The following is a 22,078-nucleotide window of genomic DNA, read 5'->3' on the forward strand; positions in this document are numbered from 1 at the left end:
ATCACAACCCACCAGGGACTTGCCTTACTGAAGTACTTTTGCAAAACTTCAAGAGGAAACACAATCACGTGGTTAAATCACGCGACTGGGAACACGATGTTCTGGGCAGGGCGCCTGGCGCGGCATGGGCGAGAGGCGGCGGGGGCAGCCACGCTGGCAAGGGGGTCCACGCTCCTTCTCCGCTTGAAGCTCCCTGAGCAGGGCTGCCGGGGCCGGGCGTGCCGAGGGTCTCTCCATCTCCCCGGGGCATGGAAGCGGTGGGTCTAGCTGCTGACCATGAGCAGGACCAAGGAACCAGGGACGATCTGCCAGATGAGATGCTGCCGCATCGCTGATGCTGCCCAGCGTCGGGAAACCTCTGTGTTCAAAATTCACTGAAAAAGCCAGACCCTTAGTTACCGGTGTACAGCTGCTCTAACACTGCTGCAGGAGTTAAAGATAACTGCGTATAGAATATCTGCAGCCTTGATTTTTAAATAAAACTCAATTAACGAATTTTTAAAATTTTATTATTAGCTCCAAAAGTCATGGTAACGTAAAATAAAGTTTTTATTTTCAATTTCACACCTTCAGCCTCAGCTAGGCACCTGCCCAGGACGGAACCATTTGCCCTGTGAAATGCAACAGCAGTAGGCAAAGAACAGCCTCAAAAATCCTCACCTCCCAGGGACACAGCAGGAGAAGGACGGGAGAGGCGCAAACAGCGAGATTCACTCGTCTCACACCAAGGGTAAATGGGAACAGCATGTTCTTGGGCAGGACACGGACAGTTTACCATTCCAGTCACTGCTGGTTTATGGAGGGCGTCTGACAACCAATAAAAGTGGAAAGTGTCTCAGGCACTTGCCTTGGGTGCTTTACCAGCTTGGCTCTCTCCCCAAATGGACCGATCGCAGATAAGCGTATGTGCACAAAGGGGTTTTCCTTGCCGCAGCAGCAGTGCAGCCGCTGGAAGACCCAGCTGCGCACTGCACGGGACCGGGCACAGAGCTCTCCAGGGGAAAGGCTTCACAAACTGCAGCCGAATGAGGCATCTAAGAAGTCCCAACTCAATGTCGTACCAAATTTCCCATTCATCTGGGGATTTTTTTAATAGACTTTTCACAGTCTGAAACAAACCAGTAAAAATCTAACTGAAAACCCTGCCAAGAAAAAAATAACATTCCAGAAAACACATTTTACTTCCCTGCTCTGAAATTTTTTAGGTGCCAAAATTTATGAAACAAAAAAAAACTGTTTAAAACACCTCTGCTCTCCTCAACTCCCCAAACTGTAGTTTTGTCAGTAAAATATCACCAAACTCCAGCTGAGAACAGCAAAGGAATCCGATTTCACTCAAAAAAACAAAGCACTGGTAAAATGTAAGCCCGTATTGGCATGTTACACGTGTGCTACAAAACACAGAGAAGACGTTGGCGTGACAAAACTAGACATGGGCCTGCCCAGAAGAGAGGCAGCTGTGGCAGCTAAGCACAGTCACCCGGGGAGAACTTATCAGGCTAACGAGTCCAAAAAGGCAGACAAGAACTGACAGCTGGCCAAAAGACAGAGGCTGCCACGGAAAAAAAAACAGGGAAAAAACAAAGCCAGCAGAAAGGTTTGTGGATCAGGCTGAACACGATTAGAGCAGCCTGAACCACGTTAAGGAAAGAAGAGGCAAAGACATGGGCGCTCAGAAAAGAGTTATTCCCCCAAGGCATCTGGTGGTGAAGAGAAGGAGAAAACCACAGAAGTAGATACCGATAAGGGGAAGAAAGATGTTTTTCCCCTCCAAAACAGAAGAGTTTGCACGTGAGGTCTTTCCAGCACCATCTCACACAGCTGGCATTCCAGTTTTGGGATCTCCCTGCATTCTGTCCAGTTCTCTCCTAAGAAAAAAAGCTTGGAGCGTTGGAAGCATACTTAGGCTGGACAAGTTGTTTTACAAAGATCTGTATATCAAGCTTTAATAAATTTTACAAGAAAGCAACTCTTTCATTAAATTTCTTATAAACTTCATAGCTTTCAGTAGAATACATCCATCGCACAAGGAACAACACAAAACTGGTTTTATTCTCAGGCTGAGCTTGCTCATGCCTCATCTACTGAGTGATGAGACTGCTTCTTGACGTTGGGAATAATGACAGACTTGAGCAAAGACAATTGCCTCCAGCCAGAAGAGCTTCCAATCAGCTGATCTTTGTTACACCTACCCCATAATTTTAGGTCCAGAATTGATTAAATTTTCTGAAAAAGCCAGTCATCTCACCGCCATGAAGCAGGAACTCTCCAGCAACCAGCAGAACATTTCCCGTCAGGAGTCAGCACTGCTCAGCCTACTCAAGGTCATCCAGACAGGTTTTGGTCAATTTGCCTGTAGGATATCTTTCCTCACTTCTGAAGATGGAAAAATGGAACAAGCTTTTCCTAGACAAAGATATTTACTAGAAGTTATTCAGAAATCAATTCCCCTAATCCCTGGAGACATTTTCACTGTCCTTGCAAAGTTTATAAGGAAATAAAAAAAACCCCTCGAACATCCAGCCCTTGAAAGTGTCCAGCAGCAGGGACGCGACAGCTAACACTCCAGGCCTCTCATGGCAGCGATGCTGCTGGCCATTCTGCGTGGCACGCTTTTTGCAGCTTGGCGGTAGTCCTCTGGTTTTGCCTTCAACAGCATTACAATATGTTGCAGTGCTCTTGATGGCTGCAGGCCAAGGGCATCCATCACATTTATTAGATAATCTGTAAGATTAAGGACGAACATGTGTTTGAACAGGCAGCAGACACTGTGCAAATAAAAGCTATTTTTCGTTCTTCATGACAGCTAGAGTCCTGCCACTGAGAGCTCAAAACCACACAAACCAGCGGTGCGTTTGGAATCTAACTGCCGACTGGTGTGTATTTTTGACTGCCTGTACACTAACTTAGACAACCAGCTGTTTTGTTCAGAGGACTGAGCACATTCTGCCACGTTTCGGTACTTGCTCATGACACCCTTGGGATGGTCGTTCACCACTGTCACAGATAAACCATCGCAATCCCACCTTCAAAGGCAAAGAGTTTGCACAAAGCTGGGAAGCTCTGCAGAACGAACAGCTGTCAGGCAGGAGGGAGCTCCAGCTCACTGATTCCAGGTCAGCTGGGGAACTAAGGATGGCAGAGAGACAGCCAAGAAACTAGGCCACTGCTTTGTGTTTAAGCAATGCCAAAAAAAACCAAAAAAAAACCAAAAGAAAGATCCAGGCTGAGTTCACTGGCATTATTCAAGCACACTCTCAGGGCAAGCTGAGGAGAAGACACTTTGGAGCTTGGCCGTAGGAAAATCAGCATCCATGATTTACAGCAGAGAAAGGACTAAGTGGTGTTTACAATAGCTGTAGTGGTCTCAACGTGACACTTTCATCAGCTTCAGATAAGAAAAATCCATCTCCTCCATCTCCTGCAGAAATGCCCTCCCCAGCACATTCCATCAGTCCTGCCCCAGCTACTCTGCACGGCATGGGAGAAGGCAGAGGTGAACGTGTGCCAACCATCTCTCACTTTGCTGCTGAAAATTCCTCCATGCTGAAAGTAACTTCAGCCACCCAGAACCTTCAGAGCAGCAGGGCAGTCAGCTAACCACGGCAGAGGAGCTGATCCTACAGGTTTTGTACAAAAGGATGCTGGTCAAGTGCTCCACAACAACTTTTAGAAGGCCTTTAGCTGATCTTCCCTACTTCAGCTGTCAAGTGAATGGGAGAAATCAACCAGCTGCCCCCTTCGTAATCCACTGCCGCGCTTCCCAACAGGCTTGGCACACGCTGTGTAAGCCCGTAAGGCACATACTGGCAGTACATAGCATCTATGAGAAGGGAAAGAGCACTGCTACACTTGGAAAAGATCATATGCTCATGATTAAGGAAGAAACCCAGGCTGCAGTTCCTTCAAAGCTAACGTAATGGCAGAGCAGCCCGTGTGTTAACGCAACAGCTCTCAGGACAGCGCGTGCACCAAGCTTACCAATGTCTGTGGCAAGCTGCTTTGTCGAATGTGCTGTGAGCTCTGGTATCTGCAGGATGACTTCGCAGTAAGTCTGCATGGTAGCTCTGGCGATGGAGCCCAGCCAGTAGTCAGCCATGTTGTCCAGCTCCGGCAATTCATCTCCTGGACAGAAAATGTCATTACCTGTCAGCAGTCTCACTCACCTGCACTGTCTGGTTTTGCAACAAAAGACAATTCATAAACAGCTGTTTCTTCAACAAGATGTTAAGGCATCCATTAGGGTTCAGAGTTTATCAGCTGGTTCTGGAGTAATCAAAGCAGCTACACATCCTCCCTGACACTACACAACACTGAAAGTTGGCTCCAGACCCAGAACGCTTTCCTCTCTTCTTTGTCCGGCTTAAGCCATTTCCAGCGGGCTGACAGGCGATCAGGCTGGGACCAGGGGCACAACCTGCCACGTTCTACAGGATCATCTTCTAGGACCAAACTGCTGCAATGACAAGGATTCACAGGTCTGGGTTCTTTTGAAGCCCTAAAGGCATTCTGTGTGCCTAAGTGTTTTGAAAGTTAACGAGCTGTTAAACATGTAAATGCTTTAAGATGACAAAACAATGCTAATATCTAAACTAAAGATAAAGTTCTCAGAAGACTAGAGGAAGACTGTAAACACCAAGCTCCTTGATTGTCAGTGGAAATAAACACTGAGAAGAGATTAACCACAGCAAACCATGGTGCGCTGCCAACCTGCTGGGAAGCATTATGTAGCTACTGCTGTTAACTGCAGCAGGATTAACAACACAGTAGGTACAGACAGCCATCTGAAGAAGGAACGTGAGCCAAAACTCAGCTTGCTGAAGGAAACTAAGGAACACCATGCAGAAAGAACTCCGTGCATTCCAGGGACAAAGTTCTGAAGAGGCACCCGGGCTGTAGCTGTCTCCTACAGGAGCCACCCACTGCACTTCAGCACGGGGGTTTTAATCATTGTGGCTGGTATCTAATCACTAAACAATTAGGTGGCACTGACAGTAACAGTGATGAAGCTCTAACGATTTTTCAGCTGGAGCTAATATAGGATGAAAAAGAAAAATTTAAAGAAGTGGTCAGTGCTCCAGAATTGTGTCCCATCTGAGCAAGAACTTGGCTACAGAGACTAGAACACCTGGTCAGACTCTTAAGAAAAGAAATTCCCAGAGATGCAAAACCTGCACAAAACAACACGGACAGCAGACCAGTTTCTGACCATGGGCTCCTAACCTTTGTCACAGATGGGCCCAGGCTAGCATGTCACACAGCGTATAACAGTAGTTTTTCCTGGATTTACAGAGAAAAGAGGCAGAGGAAAAAGTTGTTCACAAGGAAAGGGATCCCAAACAGCTTTGTTACCGTAACACATCACCCCCACGTAATGTCAAAACGTGACAGCTTTCCCCCAGACACTTCGAGTCTTTGGCTTCACCCTACCTTGTTCTGGGGGGTAAGGCAGTTTTCCAGCATGTAATGCCAGTTCCAAAGCAGAATCCTCTTGGGTGACAAATGGCTCAAGGTGGAGAGGAAGCGACATAATATACTGCCCAATCTGGAATAAAAGCACAAAGAGCTGAGTCACTGAACTGATGCAGAGCAAGTACTTTGCTAGGGAAAAAAAAAGTCAACTGCAGTAATGCAAACCTGACAGCAGAAAGTTGAGCTTGACAGCAATTCACTAACCTACATTTGCGCAGAAACACCTTGGCTCTTGCTCATCATTACACAAGAAATAATTTTTCACAAGGGTAGAGAACCAGCCATTGAAACAATCATGTTAAGAAAAACGTGCACAGAGAAGCAGTACTCCAAGCAAACCTTTGATCTCTGGAGTGTTCCTGGCAATTTGTTTCCTAGAGTAGAATCTAAGAGACTGACCAAACAAAACCACAGAAGAGGAAACACGGACTCCAGTGAAAATATAATCATGAATAACAGAAACACATCACTCCCAAACAGGGATGGTGCTTGCAAATCTGCACACCTAAGATACATCACGTCAGGCATACAAGTGCTGCACTGTTTATAAAGTGATTTTCTGCTGCCATAGAGATTCTTCCTAGATGCAGATACAGTTCAGAGTACTCTCCCTCCTCGTTGTGAAGCATGGTCATTAATAGCTTTTTCCTGAGCTCACATCATCTGCCTTTTCTTCTACGCAGCACATAAGCCACATCAATTTGTTTCTAAACTCTAGTTTAGTTTTTTGATTTTCCATTTTACTGCACGATGCAGCAGCGTTATTTCAAGACAAAGCCTGGGCTCAACCTTGGCCCATCTATCACTCAGCAGCAGAATAAAGCGTAGATCTGAACAGACGTCAGAAAACAAACTCTTTGTATCTGAAATTTTCTGAAGTTCCTCTTTGCCTTGGACAGGCAGAAACGTCCTTTGATTCCTCCCAGAATCGAGTAACAACCATACACATCTCAGTTTTAGCTTCCAATTCAAGTGGCAAAGGAGCACACTCAGCCTCTTAGAATGGTAGCAACATAAACAACTTGCTTATCAAATTATATCTTTTATTGAGATTATAATAGCAGATAACATCAATATCTGAACTGCAAATTTGGCAGAGCCTTGAAACGCCAAGCGGAAGGGGAAGCACTCTGAACGCTGCTCAGCAGCACAGAACTGAGGAGTGCCCAGGCAGAAGGAACGAACGGCTCCCCCTCCTTTCCCCTCAGAGAGCCCACTGCCAGAAAGGTTTTGTGGTTATTCCATCAGAAAGAGAAACCAGGGAGTCACGTGGGGATTAGAAGGGTAAGAGCTCAAGCTTTTTTTAATTTCACAGTATGATTAAATCACTCCAGTACACATGGCAAGAACCTCTGGGCTACACGGGCTGCATTATGAAGATATGCTCAGTATGCACTCCTACAAACAAAAACTGGCATTTCCCACCCTGTCACCAGAGTTAACGCTGCAGACAGTGCAGTTCAACAGGGAAGAACCTCTCCTTGCACTCCCAACATTCTGTCACTATTCCAGAATTTGACAGGCATTTCATAAAAGCTGCAACGAATGGCACAGCTGATGAGGGCCATCTATCACCACCATACAACAACTTTAATGAATACTAGGATTTTACAAAAAATTGGGGAAACACAGAAGAGATTCCCCCAGCACTGGGCTTCAAGTAACCACCCCTGCATGCTCTTACATTGCTGATATATTCCAGAGGGGTCAGGCTGAAGTTTGGCAGGTCATCTGTCAGGGTCTCGCCAACGCCACCAGCATTCCAACCCTGGAAGGCAAAATGTGCAGAAGGAATCTATGACTTTCCGGAGTGTGAAGTCCATCAGTATTCTAGGAAAGTGTCACTCAGCAACACAAACTGTGACTACCCAAGGACTTCTAGAAAGCAGAACACAGATGGTGAAAAAACAGCTTCCTTGTCCTCCCTCAGGCCCAAAACACAGACAACCCTTTCCACACAGCTCCTTGTGGAAAATACATGCTCACAGAGGTCAGAAAAGCAACACCTCAAACAAACATCAGAGCTTGTAAACATAGCTGTCTGTTGATGCTGTGGATGAAGGGAGGTAAACTTTTCCACTGATTGTAGCTCATGGAAGAAATGTGATGCCAGAGGGAAACACTCTAAAAAGGAGTCATGTAAGCAACATCGGGCTGTACTCCACCCTAAGGGATCCCACGGTAAACCCTGCCAGCTCAGATCGGATCGATGGACCCGTTACTCACCTCCATCTTTGAAACGAGCAAGAGTTGTTGTTTGATGCGAAGAAAAACAGAATCGAAAGCCAAGTGGTGCGCCAGCTGGTTGAGGCGGCTCAGGGCAGATCGCGATGAAGACAACAGGTTGTGGTTACTCGTACCTTTTTCCTAACACACACAGAGACACAGAAAAATGTTTGCATACAGAAATCATTAAAGTGACTACAGAGAAGCCATGTTAACATTCTCAAAGAGGTTTTACTAGGCCATCCTAATACAAAAGAGCTCTCCTCTGCACTGCCACAGCTTGTTTCCCTTGGGATACCCCATTCCGACCCGTTATTCAGGACAAAAACTGTCACTGCTCCCTGAAATGTAGAACAAAGAATGAGCATCGCATTCCAGCCATGCCAGGCACCAGTACAGGCTAGACACCGAGAAACTTGCAGACAAGATGGCAAAACTGCCTTTTACTCAAAGGGCACAACTGACCGACTCCCTGCATGGAATTAAGCACAAGTTTTACACGAAGGGTACCTACGGAACTTGACTGCTTAGCAAAGCTTTAAAGTCAAATGTGTAACACTGAAGGCAGAGCTGCACAAGTTGCAGGTAAATTAAGTGCAAAAGAAACCAAAACATTTTGAGGAAATAAGAGACAGAACTCATAACCTTGACTTCTCTACTACATGTGACTGACGATGGCAAACATAAGTTAGATCCACAAGAAGATAAGTGGAGTCATTCTACCCTGTTCACGATGCATGCATGAATGACCCTGCAGAATTATGTTTCAGAATGGATATGGCAGCAGGGTGTAAGTGGCAAAGAAAGTCTCAAGAAGCCTGCACGTGGGCTCCAGAATTTGAGGTCGCTCCAGCACAATTTTCCCAATGCTTTCTGTGACAAAACCTCCCTCACTTGAACTGATCAGTGCACTTTCACAAAACACAGCCAGGAGAGACGGGGAGAGATGGAATGAGTCCAGACTTCCTAAGTTTGGACACTTCATCTCTCAGCAGATCAATCGGTGTCTCTGTGGAAGACCTGGAACATAGCCCAGCAAAAGGCTGCAACGCAGAATGAAAAGCAATCAGGCTGTAGGGGGAATCCAGGTCTCATCTACCAAACGTGGGCTCAGCAGCTTCCTGTAATAGAGGCGGGCTGTCCCAGGCACCAGAGCTACCTTTAGAGTGTAAAGCGTTTCCATAAGGCTCGCATACTCGGACGGATTCTCCTTCAAAAGATAATTGTATTCCTGCCAGGGGTTCTTTACAGAGCTCTTCTTTTCTGCAGAATTGGTATCCTGAAAGCCAGAAAAACTACAAGGGCTGTAGGAGTCCGAGAGGTACTTCCCAGCAGTTGACAAAATCCTGAAAACAAGGACACAAAAGTCACCAACAGAGCCCTCTGAAATGAGCACTGTTACTCTCGTTGGTCCAAGGACCAACACTACCTTTACCTTACTTCAAGGGAGAGTGCATTAATTCGTGGCAGACACTAGTTACAGATAACTCGCGTCTACCACGAGAGCAACTCAAAAACTGTAAAAATACTGAGATGAAAGGGAGAGGATTGCACTCTCAGAATGTCTAGCAAATAGGGAACAAACCCAGGCTCCCATGTGCTGCAGGCCACTGTGTCCTGCACCAAGCAGAGGCACTCAATTCTGGCTAAAGCATTTTGATGTACCAGAGGCTAAACAGTGCACTGCTTATGAGCAACAAAAGATCTACCTGCTGCCTGTGCTTGACGCTCCTCAAGTCACAAAGAATCGATCACACAGTTAAGGCACACCTAGATTCATTTCAGCACATGATTCATGCCCCGTGTCACAAGGCAGGTGCGAATCTTGCCAATTTGATCTGGTGGAAAATTCCTTCCTGCCCCCAGTCTAGCAGTCCATTTATTGCCCAGCCAGGTATCCAAGAAAAAGTATTCCTGCAAGTGTCTCAGGGCACATGACTGAGTGGAACAGTTTGTGACCCACTTCTGGCACTTCAAAAGATGGGGAGGGGGCATGGGGGAAATCACAGTGGCTCTGCCTTCCCTCCATACTCTACGCAACAAAAGCGCCTTGGGTTTGTTTTCTTTCAACTCGGTACCTATGCTGACAGCTCATGGATTAAGTTCAGCAGTGCTTACCTGTTGGCCAGCTGCTGTTCAAAGTCTCCACACTGACGAAGGAGCTCGCCGCAAGTGGTAATTATCCTGGGAAAGAAAAAGACAAAACCATGTTGTGAGATTCGAGGCAGATAGCGCCAGACCCCTCCAGACAACCCATCTCAGACACGTATCAGGTAATTATAAAATGCAATCACCAAACCGCAGCCCAAAGGGGACGCATCTGTCAGGAGTTAATTTGGCTGTTAACTTTGCATCCACTTGATAACATACTGAATTTTTTTTCCCCAACAGCCTCATCCACATGCTACTTGGCACCATGGCTAAGGCCAGCTCACTGTCACTGAGATAAATTCTAAGAGCTGCTGATATTTCAAGTGATATAATATGCAGCCTTGCTCCCAACAGGGTGGAGAGCCTCACAGCACTTACTGTGCCAGTAGCAACCCGAAACCCAGTCACTAATACTGCTGCTCCCAGCAGCACTGCAGCTAAGCGGGCACAGCCCTGTGTTCTGCACTGAGAACTCGTGTAAACTGACCCCCAGTAATTCCCTTCCGACTCTGACACAAACATCAGTTCTGAGCCAGGCAAAAAAATCCCCTTTACCGGACGGAGTTTTGGAATGCAGTCCAGTCCTCCTGGAAAAGGGAATCTGACAGGACATCATCCAGTTTACATTTCTGTCGTATAGACTGCAGTGTATTTGTAAAGTCGGATGTATACCTATAACGAGAAACGGGGAAGAGACAAGCACCAGCACAAAGTAACGGGCTGGAGAGCAGATAACTGCGTGTGCTGCGATTTGCTCACTCACTCCTCTACACGGGCCAAACAAGAAACAGAAATATTAAAAGGAGTTCAGAAGAGACACTGTTGCAGTCCAAACACAGGGATGTGACGAACTGAGCAGCCCCAGCCCCCTCCAGCCTACGCAGAAGACAGGGAGAAAGTCAGAGCAGCAGGCCTTGCGTGGTGACTCCGATTTGTCGCCTATGGGTTCCCAGGAACTCTCCACTCCCGTCACAAGGCATGAGTAAGGCATTTCTGTGACCACTACACTAGTCATATCTTCTAGGAAGGACCAGAAATAGTTTATAAGGCTACTGTTACTTCAACATCACTTGGCCCTTACTCCAGGAACACAGTGACAACAATCTCATGAATCTGTTTTCTCAGTTACTCCCTCGATGAGAACACGGATAAAAAGGAGAACATTTTGTTTCCCACACCCCCCTCCTTTTTTTTAAAATAATGCCCATAAGCTGGAGCCATGCACATTGCTATGTAATTGCCTATAAAGAAGGTGAAATCAGAGAAGTGTGCTTTCCTCTTCCCTCTTCCTCACAAGGCAGGAAGGTAACAGTTTGATTCACACCTTGTGAGCAGCTTTTTCAGTATCAGGAAAGAACAGGGAGGTGATCAGTACCGGAATATTATCTAAGGCGATAAGACAAGAACTTACAGAGAACCTCGCTGCCTAGGGTATCCCCCCTTACGGGTGGATTCTCAATGCAAGGTCTCTTGTCCCAGTAAGTACACATTTCCTCACCGAGCTCTGCTTTCACCAGCCTAATTTGTCTTTGTCTCACTCTGCTTTGGGAAACATTTTTCCCTCCAAAAGTACTTATTAAAAATGAAAATTCAGTCCAACTAGAATAGAAAGTAGCTGAGGAAAGTCTCCATTCAGCCGTAAAAGCTTCCATTTTTCCCCTAAGAAACAGTCACTGCCAGAATGAAGTGGTAGGAGGGGATGTCAGATGATTCATGTAACGGTTACGGATACTTTCCGCTCCCAGCCATTTTTCATAAGCTACAAAGTCCCTGGCCACAGGCTGAATACTTGCTACTCCCTTAGGACAAACGCAGCAGCGTAACTAAAAGCACCTTACTTGGTGAACAGAGCTTTCAGGGCCTTAAGGAGCCCACACACTCCCAGTCCATCAGTGAGCTTAATGCAGTTGTCGACGGCTGCAGAAGCCAAAATGAAGAGTTTGTTCACGGAATGGTTCAGTTCCTGGACACAGTCAATTACTTCCCAATGCTCCTAAACAACAACAACAACAAAGCTGAGCCTGACTCTTCTTTTAGTGAGTGTCCAGGCATTAGACACCTTGTGTAACACATCATCCCCTCGGTATCCTGCAGCCTGTGACACGCTTCAGGGAGAACAACACTGGCTGCTGCCACCCTCCCGCATGTGACCGTTAACCAAGGCAGGCTGTCGAATCCAATGTTTACCAAGTCTTCAAGGAAAAACCAATCTGCCACCAACAGAATCTTCCACAAAAAGGACTTTCCTGCCCCCAGACTTGCTCTTAATAAATTCTATTGAACCTGAAGCAGGCTCTTGGCTGACAGTAATATTTTGGAAAAGTCTTTCTCCAGCAGACCCACACAGTGCGGGTTACTGGACGAAGGACCATAAGAAATGAGTCACCTCTGACCTGACAGTGCTGCTGAAATTGATTTCATCTCGTAAACAAAATTTACTTAACAGTGTCAAAATACACTGCAAACAGGAAATATTACCAAAACATGAGACGAGGAAAGACAGCAATAACAATGACAAAGACCCCTGCATTTCGCAGAGGCTCAGGCCTCTCCCTGTGTAGCTGAACGAAAACTGCTACGTTACCAAGGGCACTGCACTGATCTGAATGAGGAGATTTTCTTCTTCCAGGTCTCCATACTCCAGTTGATAGGGCTTGTACGGACCATACACGGCTTCCACCAGCTCCATCACTTTTACCAGGTTCTGCTCCTCTACAAAGAATCAGATGTTTAGTCTACAAATAGATGAACATGTTACCAAAAACCTTGTTTGAAGGAACATGCAGTAGTTCTTCAATTAGAGCACGCTGCCTACACAGGCTTGGAATGTTGCCCAACAGCTTTAAGTCTCAACTACACAGATTTTTTTTTTTTTTTTAAAACAAGGTTATTATCTCTACCTGCTTCCTAAAACAAAGATGTTCTACTTCAACAAGTGCCTCTAGAAAATTATCACTCACTGCTCCAAAACAGCCTGGGTGACAAAAATCTAATAAACATTCCAGCCTACAGTAAGACGAAGGTATCAAAACCATTTGAGAAGTGAAACACATTACTCCCACCACTTAAAACAGGGGCAATCCTCATTATTCAGAAAGTCTGGTTCATGGTTGAAATAGCTGACACTAACCCAATTCACACAGCACTGCTGCTTCACAGTATTCAGCAGCCAGAGCAGAACACGAACTATGAACTCAGCATTTCAGTGCCATTCCTCTGAGCAGGTAGCTGCAAACCCAAACAAAAGCCAGGTCTGAATGTATTTCTCCAATCAGAACAAGGCACTAGCTGTTATTGTGAAGTTTCGGCACTAGCTGTTATTGTGAAGTTTCGTCAAACTCAAACTATAGCAGCAAACCAGAATTACTTTGAATTCTGGACGGAAGAGAAAGTTTCTACGCCCTAAGCCAGGCAAACAATGGAGCAGGTTGTCCAACGCCTGTGCTATCTCCACGGTTGGACGTTTTCAAGATCAGACTGGACAATACCGAGTAACATGGTCTGAACTCACAACAAACCTTGCTTGGAGCTGGAGGTTGGACAAGATCATCTCCTGAGGTCTCTTCCGACCTGAATTATCCTATGAATCATAACTGAACCCTCCCCTCACGTACACATACGTAGGAACTGGTTTGACCCTGTTCTGTTGAGTCAACTGGCCCTTCCACTCTTGAGGTATCTCTCTTCCCAAATATCTTACCCCACAGCAAAACAGATGGAAATAAAGAACATTTTTCTTTTTTTTTTTTCAAACACACTCAGATAACAGTTCAGCAGCTTCCTGTTCCATCATCTTCTAAAATTTGACATAATTTTTCCAAGTTCTTTTTAATCATTTCTATTACAAAACACAAATTAAGCTAAGCCAAGGGTAGAACATGACTGACAAGAGCATGCAATCAAAGACAACAGACACAATGACAGTCATACTCACTGAAATGGCACAGTAATCATAATTTACATGTAAGATTCAAGTAAGAATCTGGGTTTAAACAGCTCAAGACAATGTTATGAGGAACCAAACACAGGGAACACAGCATTAGGAATGCTCCATTAGCTCTAATTTAGGATTTTCCCATACCTAGTCTTTGAAGGGGCCCTACCAGATTACCAAAGGACTATAAAAAGCCAACAGTTCAAGTCAGGCGTAAACCTGTGTAAACACAGCACCACACTACTTCGTGGTTTGCAGGAATTATTCATCAAGCCATGACCAAACCGAGATGACAAATATCACAGGGCAAGGAAAGCACAGCTTAGATTTGGAATCAAACTCTGAGGATGCTGCAGGGAATAGACTGCCAATGGTTCAGAAATAGTATTTGGCCCTGAATTTTCACTTGATTAAAACATAAACCAGTAGCAACAGAAAAACTACAAAATAAAAATTAAGAATCCAAGGGATGCAGCTTTCAAGCACAATTTCTCTTGTTTAGTCAGGTGTGACTTAATTCCAGGGAACTCCTTGACTTTTACGCTTCGTGATCTTTGCGTTAGGTTTCACAGATAGCTTCCCTAGAGACATTCCTCATCCGTTAGACAGAAGAAATACTAATGCTTGTAAAAGGAAAGGTGCTAAATATTATTTACTCAAGACAGCAAGCATGCTCAGAACAGGCCCACTCCAGCAAACTCAGTCAGTACTGCGTCAGTATCTCTAGTGTAAGATACACGCAGGTACACACACCAAGGTGCAAACACCATCAACTGGTCAATACTGTGGGAGATAGAATCCCTCCTTTCACATAAAACTACACGAAATCCCACAACGGAACTTTACACAGCAGCTGACAGGACAGAACGACAGCGCAAAAGCCTTACTGAGGTTTGGCAGCATTGCCACTTCCAGTCCTTTTGCGAAGTGGGTGGTGGCATCGTAGAGCTCCAGCAGCTTGGTCAGCTTGGTTTCTTGGCCCGTCCTCTCCATGGCAGTGCTGAGGCAGACAGGGATGGAAGGCACCAATGCTCCCAGAGTTTGAATCAGCAACACAGTCACAATTTCATGGGGGTTCTTGAAAACCTGTGGTAACAGAAAAGCTATTAGCAAAACCACGTTATCTCAGAGGAACACAGACAGGCAGCAGACAGCAGAAACCAGCTTCCAGGGAGAGCCCCACAACGTACAAACCACTCGTCACAGTCTCACCAAAGACAGACTGTCCCTCTCCAAACTGAGCAGGTCCTGTCTGTCCAGGGGCTGATACCTTCTCCAGCCTTCCTGAACACACGCTGCTGCCCTGCTGCCGGAAGCAGCACCGCTCTCCAGGGGTGGTCATGCCCACTGTAGTCTCCCTTGTGCCCTTGCCACAGGGACCCGGGCTCCCGAAACGGAGGGACTGGAGAGGCAGAACAGATGAGTTTGCAGATGCCGTCAGCAGAGAGGCCAGCTGCCATAACCAGGAAGCAAAGAGTTGGCAGAGGAAGCAGTAGCAGTCCCATCTGGGCTCACGCCCAGCACAGAAGGTCTGCTATGACAGCAAGAAGCTTGCTGGCCTAGCACTCAGGACAGCTCGATCACAAAAATCTAGGTCAGTATGTTATTATACCGTTGAAACTGTGCGTTGAATACAGCAACCAAGAAACTAGAAGTTAGCTACAAATCAAAAACTGAACTCAGCAGAACATAGTCGCTGCAGTAATTCAAAAAACCACCTGGTAGAAAAGAGCACCTGAAAATAGAGCACTCAGTTTACACAGGTGTGTTGGGAAAAAATACATATATTGGTGAAATATGAAGAAATAGTACTACATCACAAGCCAAATTACCGGTCAGATCAGCAGAAGTCAGTACTGCAAAGGTCAGAAAGACTGTAATCAAGCTGAGAACTTGTATTTACATACAGCACCCTCAACTCCACTAGTATAAAATGTGTTAGAGTCTTTTACTGTGACTTTTTTTGCTCAACTATTCTCACTCATTTGCTTTGAAAGCTGGGATCACCATGAAAAAGGTCCAAGAATTCTTCAGAAAGCAGAAGCAACACAGGAGACTGAGTGACACGAGCTTTGCGCCGTGCATCATCCCTCTCTCACAATCCACAGCTCAAAGAATATCTGCTAAAATGTAAGCTGACATCTGACCTGTAATTCACATCGAATCATTAGGCAGAAAAAATACATTTCAAGGCAACACACAGCTCTTTTGCAGCGCAGGCCTCGCACTCGCACTAGGCTTCCTAACACGAAGATAAGAATCTCTTACTCTCCATGGATGACAAACTCTTACAGGCTTACTTATTTTTTCATTTCACTAAAGGACAGTAACTTTTTTGGATCCTACATTACTCTTGGCAGAAAAAACAAGTACACAGACCCCAAGGGGTGACAGCAGAAGCCCTCAGATCTCTTACACAGAGCGACATGAATCAGCCCAGTATGACCTTGAGGGCTTCCTCCAGGCCAAGTGGTAAAGCAATTCGGGCATTTCAAATGTCTTGCAACAGCACACATTTGCAACACCAACAAATTAGATTTAACTTAAGATACAGATGAAAGCGATAGAGCAGTTTTAATGTCAATAACGCAGCAACCTTGCTGTCAGTAGAACACCAGAAATCAAACCTTGTCTGCAAGAGCTGGACAAGAAACAAAGCAGGCTGCCAGCCCTGTCTTGCACTGATAAGGCACAGAGTGTAACTCAGCAGAGCGAGCACCAACGAACTGCTCTGCGCTTTACGAGAATTAAGAGAGCGTGCTCAGTCTCGCCCTCTCCCACACACTGCATCAATACTAAACAGCCACCGCACCTGCGTTGCCCACTGGAGTTGTGAGTGCCAGGTCCCAAGGAGCGTGTCATACAGTTCAGTCAACTGGCGATTCAAGCTCAGGTCACTCTGGCAAAGATCCTGCCATCCTGCCACCAGCTGCACCTGCAGGGACAATAAGAACCATCCTAAGAGGAGAACGGACAGGCCACAGACCCAGCTTTTCTTATTTCAAACCAAGAACTTCGCAGGCAAAGCACTTCTGCTGAAACACAATGCCCACTCTCGTTCCTCTCTCCAGATTTCAGCATAACACTGCTATAACTTAGCACCGCAGAAGGAAGTGACTTTCAGCATGAAGCCAGAGGCTTCTTAGTTGATTCAAAGATTTAATTAACATTGGTATTTTACTCATAAAATGAGACTGTAACTGATACCCCCACAGAATAGTTTAAATACTTGGCAAGCCCCAGCCTTGAACTTAATCCTCAAAAGTCACAGTCACGAGAGAACTTTTGAGGATCAGGTTATGGCTACAGAACTGTCTGGAATTCCAACTTTTAATCTTACCTGAAAAGAGTTTACAGAAGTCAGCAGCTGACAAGTTGCAGCAATAAAGTTATTGCTGACATAGCCACATCCAAGAAAAGCAAAGCAAAACTATAAAGTACAGAGAAACCAAGCAGAACGCATAAATCCTATGTCTATTGCAGGAAGGAAGACAAAGCCCTGCATGGAGAATTACTCCTGGAACACGGGGAGTAATCAAAGCTGCTAAGAGCCAGAAAGAGAAGTCAGAGAATGAAACACAGAAAAGAACAGGCTCCATCCTCCCTGGAGCAGGAAAGGTAAAATACACGATGTGGCAGCTCCCCCTACAGCCCAAGCCAAGCAAGAATTCAAATACTTATCCTGCCACATCAAAACATTTTCAAGGTACTTACCTTGTGACATTTATAATAATAAGCAAGAAGCTGAGGCATCCGATCAATTTCGGTGAAGACTTTAACAAACGTTTTTGCCTGATCTAAACAAAACAAAATAACAGGCAGTTAAGGGTCAAAGCTGACAGCGAGACACTAGTCAAACCGAGCAAGAGAACCCTGCTTTTAAGGGAATACACACAACAGCCTATACACACAGACACACTTTCACCTTTTGTTGGCTTACCTTCTCAAATAGGAGCAGAGAAACCCACACTCAAACAAGAACAGGTAGCAGACACAAGGAATGAACTTAACTTCTTAAATTTAACTTCTTAACCACTAAATGTACCTGTATTAAAGACAGCTAAAACCAGAGCATTTCCCAGAAGGAAACCATTATTTTCCAGAAACAAGCCGCTGTCTACAAAACCAGAACGTTCCTCACAACGTCCTCAGCTCTGCGTTCAGAACCCCTCAGACTGACACCGAAGCTCACTGCCTCGAGGCTGACCACTGCCACAGTCAGCTCTTCCACAAAGCACTGACGTCCAAGCTCCCCAAAGTCTGGTTTTTACCCTAAGGGGGATGACTACAGTTTTGTCCACAAAACACACCTGGGGTTAGAGAAATCAGCTAGAAATTAGTTAGAGATAGACTTTGTTTTTCAAACAGCACCCAGAAGGCAGATAAACTAGAACCCTGAGTAACCTGAAGTGCCCTCCAGCCATGGAAGTCACAGAACGCAGACTCTCTGAGGATATGCTTACGGACCTGTATTGCAGTTACAGCAGCTGGACTTCAGGGAAAAACATTACTCCACAGTAAACAAAGAAACTCTCTTCAATGGGAAAAGAAAAAAAAAAAAGCTTCTGTCTTCACATGCCCAGAACCGATTTTGAGAGAACGCAAACAGTGCCCCCAGGGAATTACCCTAACAGTATGTCTTAGCACAGGACCTCGTACCAGCAGACCTGCTGCCAGCAGCTTTCTTGCACCTGTGTGTTTTATTTAGTGGAGAACTCACAGAGAATAAGAATATTCAATTTATTTTCATCCTAAGCAGAAAAAATATTCCAAAATGTTACCCTTTAATTTGTCTGTAAAGGGTAACGCACTGCAACAGCAGAAAAAAGGCTCGTCACTGTGAAGGTGACGAGCACCATTCAAGAAAAAAGGAGATTGTGCAAAGAAGAAAAGCCAGCGGAGGAGTTGGGGAGAAGAGAGAGAAACACGTGCCAAGGATTAAACACATTTGTTAGAAACACAGCAGACAGAGCTTCTTCCCTCCTCTGCTCCCCCAGCCGTCTGCAGTCACACGCTGCTGCGCCTCACCTTTACGCGGACACCAGCTGCGCAGAGCGCTGTGCGGCAAAAGCGCCGCAGCCCCAGACCCTCCCCGGGACCTCAGGGAGCGCAGAGACGAGGGGCAACAACCAGAACAGGCATTTTTCAGAAGCACTGTGACAGCAGGATAAGGAAAGAGGAGCACCAAGAACAGTCCAAAAAGTCAATCTTCTACAGAAGAGTTTATAAAACAACTTTTAAGCAGTAGCAAGGAGTCAGGATGTTTCCAAATGAATTTCCTTATTGATTACAACACCAAGCTGTAAGAGAAATGCGCAGGAGCACTATCATAACGCAAAACCAGTCTCCTGCTTACTTGAGCAGCACTCCCCATTGGGAGGGCACCCATCCATACCTAAGCTATGACAGCAGGGCAGCCCTGCCTCAGCACCTCCATGTCACACAGCTACGTGGCCTATAAACCCAGCACACGTGTTCCCGATTTCCCATGGCAGCCACAGGTACACCAACCTGTAAGAGAACAAAAAATGCACCGGACCGCAGGCAGCTGCAGAGCACGCAACATTTCACGGCATCTGGCTCCACCAGAAAAACACACAACCCAGTGCCAGGAAGCTTCAGGACATAGACTCCCCACCCAAACAACACTTTAATTTTTAAAGAAAATGAACTCTGCACTGACAGTAAACGACACCCAGACTTACTGACCTACAGACTGGGAGGTAAAGGCAGCGACAATCTGGGGGCTGGCCATGGCCTCCAGTCGGTTCTTCAGCGCCTCAAGATGCACGCACTTCTCGGAGTAATCTGGCGTATCCACGAGCATAGCCAGGCTGCTCTGCATACTTGTGAGCTTGGCCGAGATCACAGACACATCCTGCACCAGGGAAAGGCAACCCCGTTACCGAACGTCACCTCGGAAAGCATTAGTGCCAGCTCCACCGTGATGTTTTACAAACAGGTACGTGTTTTAAAGTCACTTCAAAAACCTACTTTTAAACAGTTTCCCTGGATGGCTGAAGGCACAAAGAACAAAAAGACTAATGGGGTATCTACCTGTGTTTTAAGAGTCTCTTCAATGTCTGCGCTTAACGTGCTCCATTTGTCTGCTTCCTGAAGTGACTCGGCAGCCAGCTGCATTCTGGATTTCACTCGGTCAATCTCTACCAGAACCTGAGGGAAAAAAATGTGACGTTGCCCACTGAAACAAAAGATAGGCACCACAGACACTTACATCACGGGAGTTATTGTTGGTTTGGATTTCTAAAATCCGGGGCAATGATCACGCCTGTTACAAGGAGGAAGGAACTGGCTGAAAGAGCTAGAGGTGTTAAATTAATTTCCAAAGTCAAACAACAAAAGGTCAGTTTGAATTCTGCATTTGTACTTTTAACATCCGTTTTGCCTGAAAAATGCTACACACCCCAGCTAACAACTGGCAGAAGTCTGGGCAGAAGTCAGAGTCCCCAGTCAGGTAACTCTGTCCGAAGCGAAACGTGACCAGCTGTTCCTCAGGAAACGCAGACTGCACCAGTCTCTGTCACAGCCACTTTTCTACCATTAACTCTAAAAGAAGCATTTGTGTTTCTCTTGAGCTCACAAGATTGTTTAATATGAACAAGCCCGGAAACTTCAGAATTTCAAAAGTTGCAGATAAACACTAAGTAAGACAAGAACCTACCTGCATTGACTGAGCTGTGTCTTCCTCAAATTTCTTGATATCTTCTTTAACAAGGATCATTTGCTCCTTCAGGAATGTTGCCTCCTGCTTCAAGACTTCCACTTCCCGGAGGACTCTGGGCATGTTCTGGAGAGCCTGGTGGCTCGTTTCTGCGGAAACACCAAGCGGCACAGTGAGGAGGGCCTGAGAACCCGTGCAGGAACGAGGGAGGTTTTCAATAATCCTATATAATCTTAAACATTTAAAAACAAAACAAAACAAAACAAAACAAAAACTCAACAAAGCAAAACACTAAACAACAAAAATATAGTTATACCTTTTAAATGTAAATACGTACTTTACCATAGAACTGTGGAACCGTTTAGGTTGGAAAAGACCCTGAAGATCACCAAGCCCACACGTAAGCCTAACACCAAACCGCGTCCCTAAGCGCCGCATCCACCTGTCTCCTCAACCCCTTCAGGGACGGCGACTCCACCGCCTTCCCGCGCAGCCTGGCCCGGTGCTTGCCCACTCTTTGGGTGCAGAAGTTTTTCCTAGCACCCAGGCTCGCCCCCCCCGGCAGGGACAGCGGCTGCCCAGCGTTTGGCTCAGACCCGCCGGGTCGCAGCGACCACCGGCGCACCCCAGCCGGTGCTGCAGCCCGAGGTTCCCCGAAGGAGGGAGCCCGGCACCGGCTGCGGCCCGAGGCCTTCACACCTCAGCGGCGGCCCGGGGCTACCGGCCCGGCCCGAGCCCCGCCGCCCCCTCACCTTCCACGGCGTTGTTCACCTCCTGGATGAAGAGCTGCAACTTCATCACCAGGGTGGCGGCGTGCGCGTCCACCTTCCCGGGGGCCTCCTGCTGCACGGCCCGGAAGGCCGCGTTCACCCAGCTCTTCACCTCGAAGTCATCCGACAGGAACCTGGAGAAATCCATCGCCGCCGCCTCTCCCCGGGCCCGCGCCGGGGACCCGCGCCGCCAGGCCGCCCACCCGGAAACGCGCCGCCACGCCCTGCCGGCCACCGTAGCCGCGGCGCCTGCCGGCCACCGTCGGCGGGGCGTTCCGGGGCCCGGCGGGCGGGGCAGGCCCAGGCGGTAGAACGGAAGCCCCGGGGCCCGGGCGCGGCTGAAAGGCGGCCGGATGCGAGCCTCAGCGCGGCCTGCGGGGAAAAACGAGCGGGTGCCCCCAGCACCGAAAGGACCGCCGGGGCCGGACTCGTGGAAGGCCCTCCCGGGCCCCCGCCGCACCGGCGGCAGGGCGGGGGGCACACCCCCCCCGGGGCTCGGCGTACCCGGCCCGACCGTACCGTACCTCGGTTCTCGGCCCCGCAGCTGGAAGCGCCGGGCGTTGTAACCCAGCGCCGTGGCAAGCTGCGGCTGTCGCAGTGCCGGGCGGCGTCCGGCCGGTTTTTGTGGGGGCAAACCCCCCGGGCGCGTCCCGCGGGCTGGGCGCCCAGAAGGAGCCGGTGCGAGGCGGGCCGTGGGGCCTGGGGGTGCCCGAGCTGCCCGCGCAGTGTTTTCTCACGGGCTGGCCCCTAAGCACTCACACCACTGACTCCTCGCTGCGTTCTGTACCTGTCCCCGTAAACCTCATCCAGCGGCTGCCTGGCTCCCGCCGTCCCTCGTGTTCC

The 22,078-nt window shown here is 47.2% G+C and overlaps 1 protein-coding gene across 1 annotated transcript; it reads right to left on the reverse strand.

Moving 5' to 3' along the window:
* Positions 1 to 492: 492 nt before the first annotated feature.
* COG7 (component of oligomeric golgi complex 7) lies at positions 493 to 21,476 on the reverse strand. Its single transcript, XM_086759974.1, has 17 exons — positions 21,218 to 21,476; positions 20,466 to 20,614; positions 19,841 to 19,957; positions 19,493 to 19,661; positions 17,498 to 17,580; positions 16,596 to 16,718; positions 14,671 to 14,869; positions 12,434 to 12,561; positions 11,688 to 11,842; positions 10,405 to 10,521; positions 9,817 to 9,882; positions 8,858 to 9,044; positions 7,699 to 7,839; positions 7,157 to 7,240; positions 5,431 to 5,545; positions 3,982 to 4,125; positions 493 to 2,724 (listed from the first exon to the last, which is right to left on the reverse strand). The coding sequence occupies exons 1-17, from the start codon at positions 21,381 to 21,383 to the stop codon at positions 2,558 to 2,560; spliced, it is 2,310 nt and encodes a 769-aa protein (XP_086616100.1). The 5' UTR covers positions 21,384 to 21,476; the 3' UTR covers positions 493 to 2,557.
* Between the last annotated feature and the right edge of the window lie 602 nt (positions 21,477 to 22,078).

The sequence above is a fragment of the Chlamydotis macqueenii genome, chromosome 15, assembly GCF_036417535.1.
Source record: "Chlamydotis macqueenii isolate bChlMac1 chromosome 15, bChlMac1.mat, whole genome shotgun sequence".
NCBI lineage: Eukaryota > Metazoa > Chordata > Aves > Otidiformes > Otididae > Chlamydotis > Chlamydotis macqueenii.